General features: G+C 39.1%; 1 protein-coding gene and 1 long non-coding RNA gene across 4 annotated transcripts in view; one reads left to right on the top strand and one right to left on the bottom strand.

Moving 5' to 3' along the window:
• Positions 1-17,889, top strand: part of kcnj9 (potassium inwardly rectifying channel subfamily J member 9) — a 45,107-nt gene extending 27,218 nt beyond the window's left edge. The window contains exons 7-9 of the mRNA XM_009298868.5: positions 2,691-2,821; positions 4,411-4,707; positions 16,901-17,889. Of these exons, the coding sequence (XP_009297143.1) occupies positions 2,691-2,821; positions 4,411-4,686 (407 nt within the window). The 3' untranslated portion in view covers positions 4,687-4,707; positions 16,901-17,889. The remainder of the gene's footprint in view (positions 1-2,690; positions 2,822-4,410; positions 4,708-16,900) is intronic.
• On the bottom strand, positions 1,945-21,904 carry LOC141378931 (uncharacterized). Of its 3 annotated transcripts, XR_012394678.1 has the most exons (4): positions 21,560-21,904; positions 20,652-20,731; positions 3,692-4,987; positions 1,945-3,430 (listed from the first exon to the last, which is right to left on the bottom strand). It is a non-coding gene; the product is annotated as an uncharacterized lncRNA (long non-coding RNA). The 3 variants fall into 3 exon arrangements; XR_012394680.1 differs by lacking the exons at positions 1,945-3,430; positions 3,692-4,987 and adding an exon at positions 8,463-9,397 and having other exon boundaries at positions 21,560-21,881; XR_012394679.1 differs by lacking the exons at positions 1,945-3,430; positions 3,692-4,987 and adding an exon at positions 11,968-14,027.
• Between the last annotated feature and the right edge of the window lie 95 nt (positions 21,905-21,999).

Here is a 21,999-nt window from a genome sequence, read left to right as displayed (position 1 = left end):
TTTAACTATGATGTAAACACAAAACAAAACTTTCCATCCGGAGCTCCTTCACGGGACTCCACACTTGTAAACAATCGCTCGCGCCATTCGCGCAGCTCTCGGTTCCGCCCAGACTCGTCAGCGCTACCAAGCCGACCAATCACAGAGCTTACGCTACGCGTCGTTGCGACGTGTAGTTACATTTTTTGAGAGGTGCACATCAGTGACGGCGATGGCCACGGCGAAGGGCTATGCGTCAGCGCCGTAGCATACGCCGACGTTTGACGCAGAAGTATAAATCAGCCTTAAAGGCCACCAGCTGGAATTAACACATTACTTTCCCCCCGGTTGCCATTTGTAACACCTTGACAATCACATAGCAACATCTAGGAAATCATTCACAACATCTGTTTACCATCACTAACACCTTAGCAAACACTGTAGCACTTTAATTCTGTTACAAACAACCTGGTAGCAGTTTATAAGCTTCTAGGAACCACATACAGTAGCAACGTCTTGGACTTGGATTGTTGCTGATGTCTGCAGCATGTGCAACGGAGGCCAGCTAGTAAGTGCTGTGCAGGTAAACTTTACTCCTCTGACCTCTAAAGGTGCTTTAGCGACAGACGCTAGAGGCCATGGTCTTTAGCCTCCTTGTTAGAGCAACCGACTCCCATGCGGAAGGTCGCCGGTTCGATACCAGCTCGGAGCAGGTTGGGTGGGGAAGGACCGGCAGGGTTACACATGCACACTCTAGTAACACTCTGGTAATTTCCATAAGACCTTATCAAGCACTTAGCAGTGTCCTGTACATCATTCACAACACTTTAGCACTGTGATTGACATTCATTGCACAGACTCCCTAGTAACCATCTATAAGACTCTAGCAACATCACACTGGCAACCATCAGAACACTAGAGTTAGGGTACTGATTGACTGACTTGCGTTGTACAGACTTGTAAAGTAAGAAACTGCCTAGCAACTACCCATAACTCGTTAGCAAATTGCAATACACCGGTTACCACCTGTAACACCTTGCCAACCACAGAGCAACGTCCTGAAAATGAGAAATGATACATATCGCTGTGAAGCAGTGTACCGGAGCTTGAGTCGTTTTGCCATAATCATGTGATCAGTAACGTCCGAAGTTTTATTTTCGCCTATACCCACGTGACTGCTTCGAATTTTGATTCAAAGGTTTAAACACCCTTGTGGGTTATTAAAGTGTACACACTGAGAAATAAGGCCTCGATTAGATACAATTCTACTTTTTCAAAGCACTGCACCGGTAATTCAACTAAAATACAATAGTAATTTATAGTAAAAAGCTTTTAAACCATACTAAAGTGTATTATTTACAACTATTTTTAAAGAAGGCCACTGCGTATTGTAGTATAGTGTGAAACAGAGGCTAGCTGGCGAGTGCAGCCCAAAAGCCACACTCCCATAGCCTCCTCCTTAGGGTTGGTTTATACATCTGAGTCGAGTGATCGGTGTGACCCACGGCGCATGCCTTGTGTGTAGTCGTGCATTTATACCTTTGTGTGATGTTTTGTGTTGCTCTGCAATAACACACAAAATGCTAGCTGGCAGTAGGTGTTTATGTTCCTCTGTATTGAGTTTCTTGAGTTTCACTTGTAAACACCTGCACCAATGGGTTCGCACGGCTCTTAGTCCTGTCCACACTTGTCAGCGATACCAAGCCGACCAATCAAAGCACTACACATTTTTGCAACGTGTAGTTAAATTTTTTGAAGGTACGCATCAGTGATGGTCACAGCTAGGGCTATGCGACCACACGTAGACTGCGCCGGACCATACACGTGTGCTTGACACAGAAGTATAAATCAACCTTTAGAGCATTCGCCTCCCATGTAGGAATTGCCGGTTTGATCCCTGCTTTGTAACGAGTGGGTGGGTAAAAGACCAGATGGAATACGATAAATGTAAAAAAACAAGGGGTGCCTGCAAAATAAGGCCAGTTTATTAGGCACAAAGGCAGCCTGCTACACGCTGGTGAGCACTACTGGTTGGGGATGGGATCTTTGGGCAAAGCAAAGTTCAGGTAAGCCCTGAGAACATATAACAATTCATGCAAGAGGTGCCACAGCAATAATTGCAAATAGAAATGATCTAAGTTACAGCAGAGAAGGGAGAAAAGGTCGGTCACGGAAATCACTCTCAGTAAATGATGTGCACGCTATCGGTTTCATTTTCACTGCTAAGTGCCAGTCATACTTCCTGTGCGGGGGGTTATGATGGTCTAGGCGTTATAGCGCAGGCCCGTCCGCCAGGGGCTTGACAAACCGCGCTGGGCATTTGTCTCCCGCTGGGCATTTGTCTAGCGCTGAACGCGGTCGACCAATCGCAACAGGCTGTCATCGGTTCAATTAGCGCAGATTAGCTTTGCGCTAAGGAGGTATGGGAACAAATGAATCGCTGAACGATTCAGATGGGAGTCGCTGGGATAATTTGGTAAAAATAAATGCATATTATAAGACCATGAAAGTGTTTTTTGACCTTGCATGCATATCAGTATGTTGTTTGAGACCCATATAACTTTTGAATATTTTTGATTTTACTACAGTCATCGGTGGTGTAAAGTAACACACCTTATGTGTAAAAAACCTACAGTAATTGAGTAATTTGTTTATATTGATGGATAATTGGTTATTTAGTTAGTAATTGATGAATACATTGTGACCTCCAGGTATGACCTGTCAGGCACGGAGCTCTTACCTGGCTGAGGAGGTCATGTGGGGTCACAGGTTTAGTCCCATGATGTGTCTGGCCGAGGGATTCTTTGACGTGGATTATGGGGCATTTCACCACACATTTGAGGTATGTGATGCACAATAGGATCTTTTGATCGTATCAAATGCACTTAAAGAGCTTCTATTGTCTTATTTTGAAGCTTTTGAAGACTCTTAATATTGTTTTCACATAAATCCCTTGCATAGTTTTAACTTAAAAACCTCTGTATTAGCTGATTTAGTTGTATTGGGCCTCATAATGATCATCTCCCTGTGCAAGACTGACCAGCAGCTTATTATAGAGCAGAATCAAAGATTTTTCTTCTTACCAATAGGATTTTATGTGTGTAATTACAAATCAAAAATTCTGATTCAGGTTCCCTTAGATCACCGGTGTCAATTCCAGTTCCTGAAGGGCCGCAGCTCAGCACAGTTTAGTTCCAACCCTGCTTCAACACACTTACCTGTAGGTTTCAAACAAGCCTGAAGGACTCAAGTAGTTTGATACGGTCTGTTTAATTAGGGTTGAAACTAAACTGTGCAGAGCTGCGGCCCTCCAGGGACTGGAGTTCACACCTGTGTCTTAGATGTTGCTGTAAAGCAGGGATCACCAAACTTGTTTCTGGAGGTCCGGTATCCTGCAGATTTTAGCTCCAACCCTAATCAAACACACCTGAACAAGCTAATCAAGGTCTTACTAGGACAGGGGCAGGCACGTGCACACATAGGGCTCAAACTGTGCAGTGCACATGCCCTTTTTATTCTTGGATAGAAAGTGCCCTTCCAAAATGATCAAAAGTGCCCCCGCGACACATACCGCCCTTCAGTAGGCGCACGACTACACCGCTCTTTTGTACGCGCGCGACAACAACACCCCCCCCCCCCCCCCACACACACACACACACGCTCTTCAAAAAATTTATCCTGCACATGCCCTTTGGACAGTCTCTGCACGGGCCTGGACAGGGGTGTCCAAACTTGGTCCAGGAGGGCCAGTGTCCTGCACAGTTTAGCTCCAACTTCCTTCAACACACCAGCCTGGAAGTTTTTAGTATACTTAAAAAGAGTTTGATTAGCTGGTTCAGGTGTGTTTGATTGGGGTTGGAACTAAAATATGCAACGACACTGGCCCTCCAGGACTGAGTTTGGTCACCCCTGTACTAGGTATACTTGAAACACCCAGGCAGGTGTTTTGATACAAGTTGGAGCTAAACCCTGCATGGCACCAGACCTCCAGGAAGAGATCGTGACCCCTGCTGTAGGGTCCTGATTTTTTCACATGACCAAAATGAAAATTACTTTAAATTCTATCCTTTGGACAAACACCATTTTATACAGTAGTCAGCATTTGAAGTGGATTAAAAGTGTTTTTCAAAATTTTCCTAGAAAAGAACCAACAGAGGGTTTTAGCACAACTTTGATGAATGGTTTTGATCCACTTCAGATGTTGACTACTGGACATTTTGTATTGTATACAATACAAATAACTTCAATATTTTGGTAATGCATACATAGTTATATAGAGTATCTTCATTCTAAAATGACTGAATAAATACATACACATATAAAGATATATGAATATGTAAACATGAGTGAGGCTTTGTGTCAATAATGTTCTTTTTCTACTACTTGGTGCACTAAAAACTGAAAGTTGTCCATGTTCATGATCTTTCACAGGTGGACACACCCTCCTGCTCTGCAAGAGAGCTGGCATTGGCTGCCGCCCGTTTGGATGCTCATCTTTATTGGTCGATCTCCAGTCGGCTTGATGAAGAGAAATGGGAGGGGCCTAATCTGACTGAGCAAACAGGAAAATCCACTGATTCAGAATCTGTCAGGGAGGAACAAGGGCCAACATTTACTGTGGGTGGAGTTACAAATACCCAGGACCAGTCGGTTGTAGGAGAGCAGAACGGCAGTGTCGCCACTGACCAATCAGAGTCTGAGGCTTAAATGGATTCAAGAATGTAAAAGGTACGAAGGAGTCCACAGTTGGTGTAAATTTAACTATAGACTGGATTGTTCTGCAGTCCAAGCCTTCTTCTTCGAGTTAGATTTTTAAATGTATAGTCGCTAATGCCTAGCATAGAATACTTTCCCCAAGGGGGAAATCCTAGCGTCTCCTTGCTGTGTTTTCAGTCTGATTGAATCTTAACTTTTGATGTTTCATAACAACACTGCCTTTGAATTCACACAGTAGCTCTGTTTCAAACTCTAGTGAGCTTCCTCACCGTCCGCTTCCGGAGATGAAAACCTGGGACGGAAACATAAAGTGTGTTAAACATATCTGAAACAAACTATCATAGATCCCACTTACACCTAGTGTTAAGATGTATTTTCGTTAATCCCATCACAAGTGGATCGCTCTGGGTGGCACACTGAGTTCATATAAGGTATCCATAATTTATTTATAAACAATATGAAACGAGGCAATACAGTTTAGAGCGATATACAATAATTTGATATGAGTGCATTTGAGAAATTACAGATTTCTCATAAACATAAGTCATATACACTACCTGACAAAGGTTTTGTCATCGATTTCAGTTGTAAGAGCATTAAATAATTACTTGACTTCTTGTTGATCAATTTTTCTGATGAATCATCTGTTGAACTGCATCCCAATCATCACAAATACTGCAGAAGACCTATTGGAGCCTGCATGGACTCAAGATTATCATAGAAATCAGTCAAGTTTGGTCAAGGAAAAATCATGGTTTGGGGTTAAATTCAGTATTGGGGTTTGCGAGAGATCTGCAGAGTGGATGGCAACATCAACAGTGGCAGTATCAAAAGATTTCTGCTGCATATTACATTACAAACCACAGGAGAGGGCAAATTCTTCAGCAGGATAGCGCTCCTACTCTTACTTCAGCCTCCAAATTTCCTGAAAGCAAAGAAGGTCAAGGTGCTCCAGTATTGGCCTGCCCAGTCATCAGATATGAACATTATTGAGTATGTCTGGGGTAAAATGGAGGAGGCATTGAAGATGAATCCAAAGAATCTTGAACTCTGGGAGTCCTGCAAGAGCGATTTCTTTGCCATTCCAAATTACTTATTGATAAGTTATTTGAGTCGTTGCAGAGATGTTTGGATGCAGTCCTCCAAGCTCATGGGAGTCATACACATTATTAACTCTTTTTCCACTGCAGCATGACTTTATATTCTATACTTGACATTATTTCTGTTAAGTGACTAGCCTTTTGTCTAAGCAAAGTCAGACCTTACTCTCCTAGTTAAATAATTACAAAATCAAGGCATGATCATTTTTTATTTTGGTAAAATAAGCATAATCTAGAGGCCTTTGCCTTTGCCTTTCAGATAAGCCACTTCTGATACCAAACGATCAACTACAAGTATTTGTTGCTCCTACAACTTGGATAGGTGACAAGACTTTTTGTCAGGTAGTTTTTTTTTTTAAACATTTCTGTTTCGGGTAGCATATACCATGTGAAAAGCAATGGTCAGAATAATTAATTATATATACCAGTGGTTCCTAACTTGGGGGTCCCAGTCCACAAGGGGGCCCCAACGAGCTCTTTGGGGGGTCGTGTCTTATTTTTACAATTTTCAGCAGTTTGTTTTATCCCGGCTGACCAAAAAATGGACAAACTTGTAATTTGTCCTCCACAAAAACAATCGATTCACCTTCAGCTGCTAATAGTAATGACCCAAGCATCCTGGACCCAGATGAGGACACTACAAACATTTCGGGTTGCAGTGCTAGCAATACTGGAAATGCAGGAAATACCAAGAACTATGATTTTATGCCTTTTTCTCAAAGTAAAGTGTCCCTGAAACAGCTACATGCAGTTTTGTCATCTTTACTGTAAAGTTAGATGTAGAGGGGGGCCTTACAATATTTTCCTGGAGAAAAGGGGGTCTCAAGCAAAAAAAGGTTGGGAACCACTGATATATACCATATATAGCCTACACAGTTACATTCAATACATTTGTTTTCAAATCCTTTAATATGAACACTGACTAATTGAACAACTTTAGATAAGATATGATTGTTTTAATCCAAATATAAAATACAGGTTTAGACTGAAAAAAATAGAGATATGAGTTTTGTTGCCCATACTGCAGAGATTTTTAAGGGTATGATGATATATACAGATTAGGGCTGAACAATATATCTTTTGAGCATCATATCACATATTGTGTGTAACTGAAATAGTCACATTTCATCATTTGATTATTTATGAAAGATTAAAGGAAAAATATAGGTCCCACTTTATATTAAGTGGCCTTAACTAATATGTCCTTACACAGGAATTAATAGTTTGATACAATGTACTTATTGTGTGAATACATGTATTTACTGTGTACTTGTGCTTGATTAAATACATGTATGTAATTACATCTGTAATTAACTTTTGTAATTACATTTGTAAATACACTGTTGACCATTCCTTACACCTTAACCCACCCTTAAACCTACCCATCCCACCAAACCTGTCTATAACCCCATTTCTATCCCAACTCAAAAGCACCACAAGTGTTCTCAAATACATTATAAACACAGTAAGTACATTGTATTTATTTTTGATGTAAGTACATAGTAGTTAAGGACACTTAATATAAAGTGAGACCAAAATATATTATTGTATAAAATTATTTACACAGTAATAACCATGTTATCCTACGTTTCATTGTTCAATTCTTATTTTTCTACACTGTTAGGCTCCCCGGAAAACCATAAAACCCTATTTGTTTAACATTTATTTTTCCTCTGTCGTTTGTATATATGCTTGTACTATACTTAAAGCAGATGGACTGCCTAGAAAAAGCCTTGATCACCCGAGACATTCAAATCATCTGGTGAAATTATATTAATATCGCATTATATATCGCAGGAAAACAAAATATTGCAATGTCAGTTTTTTTTAAATATCGTTCAGCCCTAATACAGAAGCACAGTAAACAGGGTTAATCGAGTTTGTCTAATTTCAGTCACCCTCACAGAGGTAGTCAAAAATATATTTGATTGTATTATTTACATAGTGTAAACACTCTTGTGGTCGAATGCATTTACATAAATAGTAGTAGACCCTCTAATCCAGCTCATTCTCATGAGGAAGTGTAGCTATTTTACGTATTGTCCGAAAACAAATTTATACTATTGAATTCATTTGAAAACCCCACCTCTGACCTCATTGTGGGATGAGCAAACTACTAAAACGCATAAATGAAACTTAAATTGAAAAATCACTATTTGCTGTGAAATTGCATTGTCTTTTATCTGCCAACCTAATACATGATCATTAAGGGGGACCTATGATAAAAATCATCTTTTGAAAGCTGTTTGGACAGATCTGTGTGCAGGTATAGTGTGTCCACAGTCATATTGAGATGATATAAACAAAATAAGTCTCTTTTTTAATTTCCTTACATTAAAAATAGGATCCAAATCCCTCCCATTTCGAGTTCCACTGCATCATGACATATGCGTGTGGTTTCCCCACCCACCAATTTAATTGACAGCCGCATGCTTCAATGTCTCTGTAGTAACGCTTTTAAAAAATTATAACAAGACAGGACAAGCGCAAAGCAACTGGGATTAAAAGCTCTGTTCAGCTCTCTGTGATCATCAGTCATCATCAAATGTGATCGAGAATGAGTTTTACAAGTTAAAAATGTTTGTAATGCATTACAGCGATTTTACTGTCTTTATTACCACAGCCGCATGTCAGTACAAATATTAAAAGAAGATGCTTCAATCCCAGTTTGTGGACCTTAAATCAGGTTTATTTTGTACATTAACATAACAGATATCCATACAGCAGTGGATCTTAACGTGTATCCTGTCACATTTGCCATCCAAAAACAGTGCAAAGTTAAATGCGCACGCTGTGTGTGTATGTGTGAGTGAACTTTGTAACATTTTGAGTGACTCGTCGTTGCAGAAAGGCTTGAATTAACTCCACAACAAATACATCAAATAATCATTGGGAAAGTTCTCGCTGTAGTATTACTTACATACATTATGTGAGGTTTGCTTCCTTCATGTCTGTCCCTGTGCTGTGATTGAGGCACGCTCTGACAGGCACATGGGAATGGTGGGCGGAGAGTACTAGCATTAAAGCCACAGGCAACAAAAACATCTACGAGATGCTCAGAGCTACATATTACAAACTTCTGAAAGGATATAATAAATAATCTGATGGGTGTTTTAAGCAGACATTTACAGACACATGCTGGAGATACAAAATACTTGTATTAAATCTTAAAAAAAGGGGTCAAATAGGTGCCGTTTAAGAAATGTGTTAAGATAAAAGACAGCTAAGCAGTAAGTATTAAACCTTGACAGCATTGTACCAGATTATGCAAATCATGTTGACATCATTCACATCATTTTCATTGGCTTTCTTTGCCAAATGGAATACAAGTGGTCATGAGAAAAAGTAAAACTGTGCTTCATGTTGGATGACCACTTGTGATCAGATCACTGAAAATGCATGTCCTGGAAACAGGAGCTTTAATGATTGCTTGGTGGAAAACTCACTAGGTTTCCTAACAAAGCTAACAAGTCTGATTTGTGTTACTATGACTTATTCTTGTCTTTTCGTCCATGAGCGCGGTTTTAATGTCTCCCTGCTATTTTTAAAACCGTCCTTTAGAGCAAGTCTGTGCGAGTTGTTTACAGTCACGTTGGTTCTACCTGAAAAAGAAGTGAACACGTTACTATGGCAACATTAGCCAACATTCCAATTTGCACCATCACAGCCGAGTTCAGCTTCAGCGTCTTAAGAGTCAGCCGGAGGTAAAATTAGCACGTCCTCACGACTGCCGGCCAGAGTTTAGTCTAGAGAAAGTCAGTCGCTTTGTATCAGAGTGGATCTACACAATAAATGGATTCAAATATATCGGATGCTATTAAGCCATCGCATCCTTTCAGCGTCCTAATTAAATGGATGTGGAAAATAGCATTGTCCTGTGATCGATCAGCTGTTGCCACCATATGCAACTGAACACATTGCTGTTCTTTGTGTCTTCTGTTTATTTCATTCTAATGTGTCCATATAGCAGCTAATAAATCATTGCGCAGTTACTGCTGCGGATAAAGTAAGTGAGCGGTATTAAAGTGGGATGAGATTAGTTATTGAATATGTTTAGCACATCAGTGAGTACGCAAACAAATGCTGGCTTCCACACAATTCCTTCATGTTGTCCCAACACAAATCGATTAAGTTAACATAATTGTTTTAACAAATTTAAATGGATTAAACAATTAAATTGTCTCCCAAAAAACCCAGTACAGTAGACAAAACTGTAGTTTAAACAAACAGCAAAAATTGGTGTAATTTTTACACATTAACTATATTTTTAAAGACAGAGTGCAATGAGAGACTTCTTAACCCAGGGGTCTGTTCTTCGTACGTGGATTACTCAGTTAGCTGGATTTGGATATTGACGATTTGACACGATCCAGGATCGTTTTGTTCTTCAAAGCTGATCCGAGAGTTGTTGTCATAGCAACAGTTCTGCTAGCTCAAACCTGATCGAAAGCAGGTTCAATTCATATAAACAGGATTAGATCGGCTAAATGGGAAAATGATAAACAATTTTAACTATATATATATATATATATATATATATATATATATATATATATATATATATATATATATATATAAAGTTATAGTTATTAATAAAATAAAGTTATACATATAAATAAAACTTACGCAATCTGCATCTTCGAAATGAAAGTACAAAGACTGCCACCTGGTGGTGCAAAGAGAAAACTTATTGATATGAACTTTTTAGATCGCTTTAGAACAAATTGTGTATAATAGAAATGCACAATATGTGACTTTTTTAAAGCAGTAATACATTTATGCAGTCATAAACATGTTTTGATAGTTAATATGCCGATGATTTGATGCTTCATAAAAGTTGGAGACACCTTTACCAATATCAAAATGCTTTTGTAAACATCCAGTTATTCTTTACACCCATTAAAAAACGGCTACTGTAATAAAGAAAATCTTTTTGGAATATTAATCAGAATATTAGAATATTAATATTAATATTAATTATTAATCAGATGATGTCATTACGCTGCTGTGCCATTAGCCAATCGTTGCATTGCTGATCATGATTTCGAGGATCGATAGATCTGTCCTTCACAACACACGCAGCGATCTCAGATCAGTTTATCCAGACATTCTAATCTGATTCACAAACTTGTTTGAAAAACCAAATTAGCCAGAGATAAGTTATCGAGATGAAAAGATCCAGGATCTGCCAAATAATCTTAGATCATTTAAGCGAGGTACGAAGAATGGACCCCAGGCCAGACTTGTTCACTGGTAGTCTTTATGATGAAGCTTTTTGACCAAGAAAATTTAGCTGGTTAAGTTAGTGTAGGGATGTCAAACTCAATTCCTGGAGGGCCGCTGCCCAGCACAGTTTAGTTAAGAGAAAATGTATTGATATGAACTTTTTAGATACAAACACATACATGCACAATATTCAACTTAAAAAAAAAAAAGATAACAATTTATGCAGTCATGCACATGTTTTGACCGCTAATATGCCGGTGATTTAATGCTACACAAAAGTTGCAGACACCTTTATTAATATCAAAACGCTTAATTAATTTATACAGTTATTCCTTACGCTGATTAAAAAAACTTGAGTAGGCCTAGGCTACTATAATGAAGAAAATCTTCTCTAAATGTTAAACTAAATACATTGATTTGCATTGAAATACACGATGAATACTCTTGACACATGAAAGTGTAAAGCCTGCAGCTCACAACAAATGCAAAAACTTATTGCGTGTCATATTTAACGAACTTTTTACTGCTAATTTTATGTAATTTTGCTCGCATGGATAATTGAATATTAATCAGATGATGTCATTACGCTGCTGTGCCGTCAGCCAATCATTGCATTGCTGATCATGATTTCGAGGATCAATAGATCAGTCCTTCACAACACACGTAGTGATCTCAGATCAGTTTATCCAGACATTTTAATCTGATTCGCGAACTTGTTTGAAGAACCAAATTAGCCAGAGATCAGTTATCAAGATTAAAGATCCAGGATCTGTCAAATCATCTTAGATCAGGGGTGCTCAATCCTGTTCCCGGAGATCTACCTTCCTGTAGATTTCAGTTGCTACCCATGTAACACCACCTCTATGCATGCAAGATGTTACACTGAGGGAGTTCACAGAATTTTTATTTCACACATACTGAAATTAAAATAAACTTCACAAGCCTGTTTTTCCCTTTTTCCTTCTTGTTTAATTTCTCTACATGTGTATACAGTATTTAGTCCACACAAACAAAAGTAATCAATATCCAAAACCAAGCAGTCATTGAATGTAAACAGTCTGTGTAAATGATATAGATGGTTGGGAGAATGTTGAGTAGATGGATTTGAGTGCGATGCAATAAGATCCACTTCCTCACACTGGGAAAACGGTAGTATGATGAATTTAAGAGTCACTGACCGTCATTCCACGTGTACACATATAGTTCATTTGCCAATGAGAAGCATAAAGAACGTTGAAACCAAATCATTGCAGTCCATTGAAAGCACCAACAAACACCTCATCTGAACATCTCTAGGACAACAGGTCCTGTATTTGAGCAGCAACAATAATGTTCTCAATACAATCAGAACCGGAGTGGGTCGGTAGCCTCAGTTCACCATGTGGTTCCCTCTTCCAAACACGACTCACTTGCTCTATGGTGAGCTGGAATATATCCAGTTCTCACTCCCCTCTAGTGCAACCTAGTGGCCTGTAGTAATATTGCAACCAGTGCTTCTCGCATCACAAGAAACTAAAACAACAATTAAAGCATGTAACGTTTGTTCGTTACACCCATTTCAAACACACCTGCCTGTAATTATCAAGTGCTGTTCTGGTCCTAATTAATTGGTTCAGGTGTGTTTGATCAGGGTGAGAGCAGTGTTTTGCAGGAAGGTAGATCTCCAGGAACAGGATTGAGCAGCCCTGTCTTAGATCATTTAAGCAAGGTACGAAGAATGAACCCCAGGTGCTGAGGGATGAACTGGCCAGTATTTGCATTTGCACATTACTGACCAATGGTGGCATGCAACAAGGCATGGCCTAAAGCAGAGGTGTCCAAACTCGGTCCTGGAGGGCTGGTGTCCTGCTGAGTTTAGCTCCAACTTGCCTCAACACACCTGCCAGGACATTTCTAGTATATCTAGTAAGATCTTGCTTAGCTGCTTTAGGTGTGTTTGATTAGGGTTGGAGTTAAATATCTCAGGACACCGGCCCTCCAGGACCAAGTTTGGACACCCCTGGCCTAAAGAAAAGGTAAGTAATGCAAAAGCACATGCAATTAATGATGACTATAGAAATCCAGGCCAGATGCATTGATTTTGTTCTAGAAAGATGACATGTTTGTGAAAAACGACGTATAGCCACCCTACGGTTCAGTCTAAAAAATTTCTATGTGAATATGTTTGTCGTTCTTAACCAAACTTCAAGTGTGAACACATCCTTGAAGGGGTAGTTCACCCAAAAAAAAAGTCATTTACTGATCTTCGAGTGGTTCCTAACATTTATGAGTATCTTTCTTTCCTCTGTTTAACACAAAAGAAGATACTTTGAAGAGTGCTAAACACCTGTAATCACTTTCATACGCTTATTTCACACGGCCGCCATTTTAAAGAACCAAAGCGAGGCTGCGGTGGGAAGAAACCCGGAAGTGTAGGACCAGCACTGTAAACATTGCAGTAACATGCTGTGGACTGTAAAGCTCCAGCTGTTGCAGAGATTAAAAAAAAAATAGAAATGGTGTAGACATCACTTTAAAATCATTCAGTAAGTTTAATTTAAACATTTAAAAGCAATTTAGCTTCAAACAACATCACAATCTCTTTAAGAGTAATATGCTCAAGTGCTCTCCTAGGCTTCAGTTCATGGCACTAGTTAAACACCGGCGGGACGCTTCCCTACTTCAGCTTATATAATCCCGGTGAGCGATAAAACACTGCAGTCCTCTGTAGCACACCCTCGTGTTGTCTGTAATAGCGTTGTCCAGGTACTGAACTTTTAAAAACGTCAATTTCCTGCTAACATTCAAGCGCCGCTGAGCGCGTTCATAAACACTGCTGATTTACCATAGTGTTCACCAGTGCTCATCAGTTTACCGCTCTTCACCCAGTGCAAACCCAGATACACTGACTGGAGCGCGAAGCAGCCTTGAAGATCAGTCGAGTCATCAAGCAGATCGCTCATCTGTGTTTGTACTCGGTAAACAGTGGAGGGCGAACTGATGACCTTCTCTGCAAATCAGTCATTTCTGTCGAGCACATGAACATAATGGCAAATCAGTGCTGTTTTAAGAAAGCCATCAACAGTGCCTTAAATGTTAACGGAAATTGACGTTTTTTCTTTTAATTCAGTATCATAGAGTCTAATATATTGAAAGAATCAGTTCATCAACTTGAGTTTGATAAATAGCATCTAAAACATGTGTTTGGGAAAGAAAACGTGTCAGGGTTCTGCCACTCTGGTCATGTAAATTCTTGTTTTGGTGGCAGAATCCGGACACTAGTCATGTCTAGTCCTGTCCTGTTGTGCTCGGCTTGAGTTTTCTTGGGTCGTGCACTTGTTTCTGTCATTGTGTGTGTCTCCGTGTGTGCGCGCGCCTTTGTGTGTGTGCGCGCTCTTGTACTCGTGTTTGTGTTTTCGTCTGTCTGCAGTGTGGTGTTTTATTCCCAGCGTCTCAGTCTAGTTGGTTTCGGTTTTGGTTTCGGCGCTGGGATGAAGCATGCACGCTGCGTGTGTGAGCGCACGGTGAGTGTTTTCATTCATCATATGTTTGTGTCTTGCGTCTTTTGTCAAAGCACGTGGCTATGTGTTTACATTGTGGTCACGTGCTTTTGTCGTGTGCTTCAGTGTTGTGCTTGTCTTGTCATGAACATGCGGTTAATGAGTTATCTCATTGGCTGCATGTTCTTGTCCTGTTTTATGTGAGGGCATGGCTTGTCTTGTCTCTGTCATGCGCTCTCCCGTCTATTGTCTAGTCCCACCCTCCTTGTTAACTCATTATTAGTTTGTCATGTTCACCTGTTTGTGTCAATTTACTTTTGCTTTATAATTCCCTCATGTTTTCTGTTCTGGGCCAGTTCGTCATCAGTTGTCATCGTTTCCGGTTTTTGCCAGCCTGCCCAGTCTAGTTTGTTTGTTTGTTTATTTGTTTTATTAAAGAGCCCATATTATACATGAAATAGGGTCATATCTTGGTTGTAAGGGTCTCCAACAACAGTCTAATATGCATGCAAGGTCAAAAAACACTTTCATGGTCTTATAATCTGCATTTGTTTTTACCTTATTATCCCAGCGACTCCTGTATGAATCGTCCTGTGATTCATTTGTTCCCAAACCCCTCCTTAGCGTGAAGCTAATCTGCGCTGATTGGACCGATGACAGTCTGTTGCGATTGGTCGACTGCCTTCAGTCAGAGTGAAAAGCCAAACAGCTAATCAGCAATATAAAAGTAATCACAGTTCATACACGCTCGATAGTGTAGGCGTGGATTTTAGCTGCCAGTGGGTCAATGTAAATACAGGCGATGAACTTGAAAATTGAGACGACTATTTTATTGAGCAAAAACTCCAAAAACTGTCGAGGAGATCACATAGCTTGTTTCACTCTGCTCTTTTCACAGACACAGACACACACACACACACACACACACACACACACACGCACGCACACACATGCACACACACACACACACACACACACACACACACACACACACACACACCCACACACCTCCGGACGACAACGCGCGCGCGTGCGCGCGCACACACACAAACACACACACATACCTCCAGATGACAGCACACGCGCACACACACTACCCTCGTCCACGGAGCTCCGTAAACCAAGCAGCACGCGTCGCGTTTTTAACGTGACTTTGCACGCGATAAAAGAATATAGCCAGTTAACCTGATACAGTACACGCGGTTACAAGTAACAAATCACAACTAAATACATTTGCAAGCTAGAGTCAACGAGGCAACAACTTTAATCGCACGTACTTACACTTGAGAAATGGAGGAAGAAACCCATCCTGACGTCCAGCAGTAAGTTACTCTTTACTGATCCTTCCTTTAACAAACTCAGATGAAGTATTCTTTGTAGCATGTAGTTTGCAGAAGTTTCCAGTAGTTTCCAACTGCTTGGTTATAATGCTGAGGTTTCATCTTTGGGTAGAGACTCGATATAATATCCATCTGCAGTGTGACTTCAATCGACCGGCATGTTTGTGTGCGTGTGTTTGTGTGTGTGTGTGTCTGGGTTTCTGCGTCAGAGGGCGGGGCCTCAGGTTTGAAATCTCCCGGGTTTGCGCGTGCACGTGAATAACTTGGTTTCGTTCGTACGTCATGTCGAAACACCTAATGACTCGGTGTCAAGGCGACTCGTTTGAAGCACTATGAGTCGACTCTTTTTTTAGATGAATCAACCGTTTTAAACACTGTACTCTTACAGATTTAAGCCTTAGCTGGATACTTCACTTCACTTAGAGCTGTGTTACACACTACATGGAGGGGAATTTTCAAAAACCTATAATATGGGCTCTTTAATATTTTCCCCCTCGGGGTAGTTTGTTTTGCTGTTTTGCTTTTTATTTTTTATCAATAAATACCCATTATTTCTTTGCACTTGAGTCCTCGCTCCTTTTCCCCACCATAGTGAAATTATAAGTTTGTGTCACTTTCTCTTCGCTGGTAAGATACATAGCCAGGTACACAACGTTCCTATGTAACTCCCAACGATACTTCCGGGTTTCTTCCCACCGCAGCCCTGACTTTGCTTTTAAAAATAGCGGCCGCATGAAATCAGTCTATTGTAGGGAAAACAAATACTACAATGGTTACAAGTTTCCAACATTTTTTTTAAATATCTTCTTTTGTGTTTAAGAGAATAAATAAATAAATAAAGGTTTGAAACAAGTAAAGGATGAGTAAATGGACCGAATAAAATTTTTGGGGTGAACTATCCCTTTTATTGAGAGTATGGAAACAAGAAGAACATCATCAATCAAAATACATTTTCCATACGTGTTCAATAATTCAGTATGGCATAGAAAAACCTCTTATTGTTGCTAAATAAACAGGGTTTTTTGTTACATCACCTATATTTCTATTGCACTTTATACAGAACAGCTTGTGTCAAAGCAGCTTCACGGAGAATCACTTATGGAAATGTAACTATATGGAGCCAATTCAGACTCTACTGTAAAGCAGCTCCACAAGACAACAGTGTCAGTTTCAGCTCAAGCCAGGTTTTCAGTGTTGGTCCATTACCCTTGTGAAATGTTTATTGTGTTAACAACAACAAAAATAATCTAATATTTTGAAATATAAGATTTCCACATCATAGGCTGCTGTTTACTGTATATGTTTTCTGATGCTTGTGTAGCATCTACAGAAATGTATTTATTTTAGATACTATCAAGTATTTCTAGCTCTCTTCGATTCCTCCTGGACAATCATAATTGATGCTTTGGGTTTTGATGCCCAGTGCTGCTTTAATTATGTTGAAGACTGATCTTGGATCTGTTTTGTGTTCTGTTGAACATACGTGTTCTCTATGTAGACAACACTGTCCTGAGCGATGCACTGATGGTGTGTGTTTATGTAATGTGTATCAGTCAGTCGGGACCTTTCAATGCATTATGAAGACTAAATACTGAATTCAGTTTCAAGTCTGTTGGAAGTTAAAATGTTCTGAAGTGTTTGAATGAATTAAAGGTCTACTCAGTCATCAATGCTGGTGAAGAAATGTGTGCCAATATTTATGATTTAATTATTCTAATAACTATTTTATCATTTTTTTAAATGATTTTAATGACTTGTAACCTGGTGTTAAAATACTGAGTGCACCTTTAAATTTTAAAACAGGCAAAATGCACATTGTTATGAGGCTCAGAGAGAAACTGTGTTCTCCCCAAGTCTTGAATGTGCTGTCCTGTATGTGATTTGTAGCTCACTTGAATGTTTTAGCACATCCGGTAAGCACAAACACTGCTCTCACGCAGGTTTCTCCTCTTGCTTTTGCTGCTGTTGACATTTTTTAAATGTGTTTTTAAGCGTTATGATTTCCTGTATATAATATTATAAGTCCTAATAAACTATATACAACCTAAAGTCTGGTGAGTATTTGGAGTTCAAATTTTAAAGAAGCTACTTTCTTTTTAAGTGCATGATTTGAAGTGTATTTAAGTGTTTGTTCGATTTTGGTGTTTTGGGCTTTTCATGAAGTGTTTATCAGGATTTCAGAAAATCTAATATGCACTTTTAAAGTGACAGTTCACCCAAGCCAGTTTAAGATTTTTACATTTTTCCTTTTTTTTTGTTCTTTTGAACACAGAAGGAGATATTTTGAAAAATGTTGGAAAATGGGTAACCATTAACTTCTATAGTAAGGAAAACAAATACATATCATTTTTGGGTGAACTATCCTAGTGTTTCTTTTGTAGCCTTTTATCAATTTGTGTCTTTGAATTGAAAATTTCAATTACAATACAGAATTTTGAAAAGTTATATCTTAATTTTGCAAGTACAGTACTATATAGTTGTAGTTAGAATTATTAGCCCCCTTTGACTTTTTTTTTCTTCTTTTTTAAATATGGATGTTTATCAGAGCAAGGAAATTTTCACAGTATGTCTGTTAATATTTTTTTCTTCTGGAGAAAGTCTTTGTTTTATTTCGGCTAGAATAAAAGCAGTATTTTAATTTTTTAAAAAACATTTTAAGGTCAAAATTATTAGGCCCTTTAAGCTATATATATATTCTTTTAATAGACTACAGAACAAACCATCATTATACAATAACTTGCCTAATTACCGTAACCTGCCTAGTTAACGTAATTAACCTAGTGAAGCCTTTAATGTCACTTTAAGCTGTATAGAAGTGTCTTGAAAAATATATAGTCAAATATTATTTACTGTCATCATGGCAAAGATAAAATAAAACAGTTATTAGAAATGATGAGTTATTAAACCAATATGTTTAGAAATGTGTTGAAAAAAATCTTCCCTCTGTTAAACAGAAATTGGGGAAAAAAATAAACAGGGGGCGAATAATTCAGGGGGGCTAAAAATTCTGACTTCAAATGTGTGTGTGTGTATATATATATATATATATATATATATATATATATATATATATATATATATATATATATATATATATATATATATATATTAGATTTCTAATCAGCCAATCACATGTCAGCAACTCAGAGCATGTAGACATGGTCAAGACGTTCTGCTGCAGTTCAAACTGAGCATCAGGATGGGCAAGAAAGGTGATTTAAGTGACTCTGAATGTGACATGGTTGTTGGTGTCAGACAGGCTTGTCTAAGTATTTCAGAAACTGCTGATCTACTGGGATTTTCACACACAACCATCTCTAGGGTTTACAGAGAATGGTCTGAAAAAAAGAAAATATCCAGTGAGAAGCAGTTCAGGGGGCGCAAATGTCTTGTTGATGCCAAAGGTCAGAGGAGAACGGCCAGACTGGTTTAAGCTGATAAAAAGGCAACAGTAACTCAAATAACCATTCTTTACAACCGAGGTATGCAGAAGAGCATCTTTGAACACCACCTTGAACCTTGAGACGGATGGGCTACAGCAGCAGAAGACCACACCGGGTGCAACTCCTGTCAGCTAAGAACAAGAAACTGAGATTACAATTTGCACAGGCTCACCAAAATTGAGACTAGATTGAACAAACGTTGCCTGGTCTGATAAGTCTCGATTTCTGCTGCCACATTCAGATGGTAGGGTCGGAATTTGGTGTCAACAACATGAAAGCATGGATCCATCCTGTCTTGGATCAATGGTTCAGGCTGGTGGTGGTGTAATGGCGTGGGGGATATTTTCATCATCGAGTAAACACCACCCCCTACCTGAGTATTGCTGCTGAAGCTGTCCATCCCTTTATGACCACAGTATACCCATCTTCTGATGGCTACATCCAGCAGCATAACGCACCATATTATAAAGCTCAAATCCGCTCAGACTGGTTTCCTGAACATGACAATGAGTTCACTGTACTCAAATGGCCTCCACAGTCACCAGAACTCAATCCAATAAAGCACTTTTTGGATGTGGTAAAATGGGAGATTTGCATCATGGATGTGCGGCCGAAAAATCTGCAGCAACTGCGTGATGCTATCATGTCAATATGGACCAAAATCTCTGAGGAATATTTCCAATACCTTATTGAAGGATTAAGGCCCAATCCCAATTCTATTTTTGTACCCCTTTCCCTTCCCCTTGGCCCTTAAAACCGAGTGTTTAGGGGGAGGGCTTCAAATTTTACCACTAGGAATTGGGACAGCACTACAGTACCTGCACATGTCATCATATGTCATCGCAATCTCATGCTTCATATTAGGTGATGTTCAGAGATCGCGACTCTGTAGTTTTTTCCAATTGCTTTATTTTTTGGTATTTATCTTCAGGAAATCACTGAAGGCAAATATTATGTTATCATAATGATCTAATTTGGCAATAAGATCGTAAATATACTGTGCATTTACACCGTAGCCATATTCATTTATGTAGACACAAGAAAACAATGTTAACATTATAGCAGACACTGTAAAAGCCCATTCCCAGCTACTTGACATTACTGACTGGGTATTCAACTTTCATCAAGTGTCAGAATGTTGTGGGACTGCTATACAAGAGTTATTATTATGGATTATAGATTGCGAAATTTAGCGGTTTTTATCTAAGAGATTTTTTTTTAAAGCTTGAGGGTAAAACATGAACACGATTATGAATATATTACAACATGTGTTTGTTGTAAAAAATCGTAATAATGACAAAAAACATAAATTTGTGGATCTCCTTACGGGTGCAGCTGTGGCTGGTGTATTCTGGGAAATGTTCTTACCCCATGGTTTCGAGTGTGGTCCTGAAAAATCTTCTTTCGGAGGGATATCTACCCCTTGCCCTTAGCCCTACGCCTTCAAGCTAAACAGGAAAGCACAAAACGAGGGGTAGGGGTAAGGTGAAGTGGGTTAGAATTGGGATTATGCCTAAGGCAGTTCTGAAGGTAAAAGGCGGTCCAACCTAGTACTAGTACCTAATTAAATACTTAAAGTGGCCGGTGAATGTATATTTTCTGAAATATGGAGTGCTTAAAAAAATCAACAAATTCCCCTCTGTAAAAATCTTTTGTGTTTAATATGCTATAAACAAAACATTACTTAACCCTTGTAATACATAAAAACCTTCCAATTTAAGTAATTAGTCAACGATGGAACCATAACTTTTAGTTTATATTTACTCAATTCACCTGCGTTGTCTTTCCTTTTCCTTTATTATCATTTCATTTACTCTTCTTCATGTGGTTTTTAAACCTTCACAAGTTTCGTTCTTCTGCTGTAAACAAAGGAAGTTATTATGAAGAATGCTGGTTGCTGGCATCCATCACCTCCATAGTATTCCAAAATACTATGGAAGTCAATGTGTGCCATCAACCAGCATTTTTCAAAATGCTCATATATGTTTTGAACAAGTGAAAGGTGAGTAAATAATGGCAGAATTTTAATTTCAGGGTGAACTAACCCTTTAAAGACTGTTTAACAGTGTTTTGGCGCCACAGGTGGCACTTAACGGAACTACGAGACAGAATTATGAAATAGCCTTCCACCTAAACTCACTTAAACTACTCTATTACACCACACGACCAACACACGTACATACATTTCAGTATACATCAGTATTATATTAAATATTCAACAATAATCTCCTCAGTTCTAATTCTGTATACTTAAACGTACATATCTATGTACATACTATCAAATTGTGATAGTCCCAGGTCCTTCACATGCACAAATGTGTCCTCTTCTACTTTACCCACAGGGATTGTGGGTAAATGTCAAAGTATTGACTGTCCTCTGACCTTCTGACTCTTTCGTCCTCCGTCAGCCCTCCTTCTCCTTTCTGTTTTGCTGATTTAGCCCATATTGACTCGGTGTTTTACTCTATCGTTTTCCTTTCCCTATCTTTAAATCACGCAGACCATTTAAAAATAGAAATGCGCATTGTTCCTTTAAGAAGCAAGGTTATCCAATGAAGTCTCCACGTACTGTACTATAGCCTATACGACCAGCTCTGCAGTTTAGTTGCCTTGCGAGGCCTGGAAGCTCCACTAGAGGGCAGTGCTTACAGGGGAGCTCAGTGCACAGATTCATCATTTCACTATTCTACATAGTAACAGACCTACAGATCTGTAT

This window comes from Danio rerio, chromosome 2, assembly GCF_049306965.1.
Source record: "Danio rerio strain Tuebingen ecotype United States chromosome 2, GRCz12tu, whole genome shotgun sequence".
In the NCBI taxonomy this organism is placed as follows: domain Eukaryota; kingdom Metazoa; phylum Chordata; class Actinopteri; order Cypriniformes; family Danionidae; genus Danio; species Danio rerio.
The sequence above is the reverse complement of the archived record's forward strand: the minus strand, read 5'-3'. Positions and strand labels throughout refer to the sequence as shown.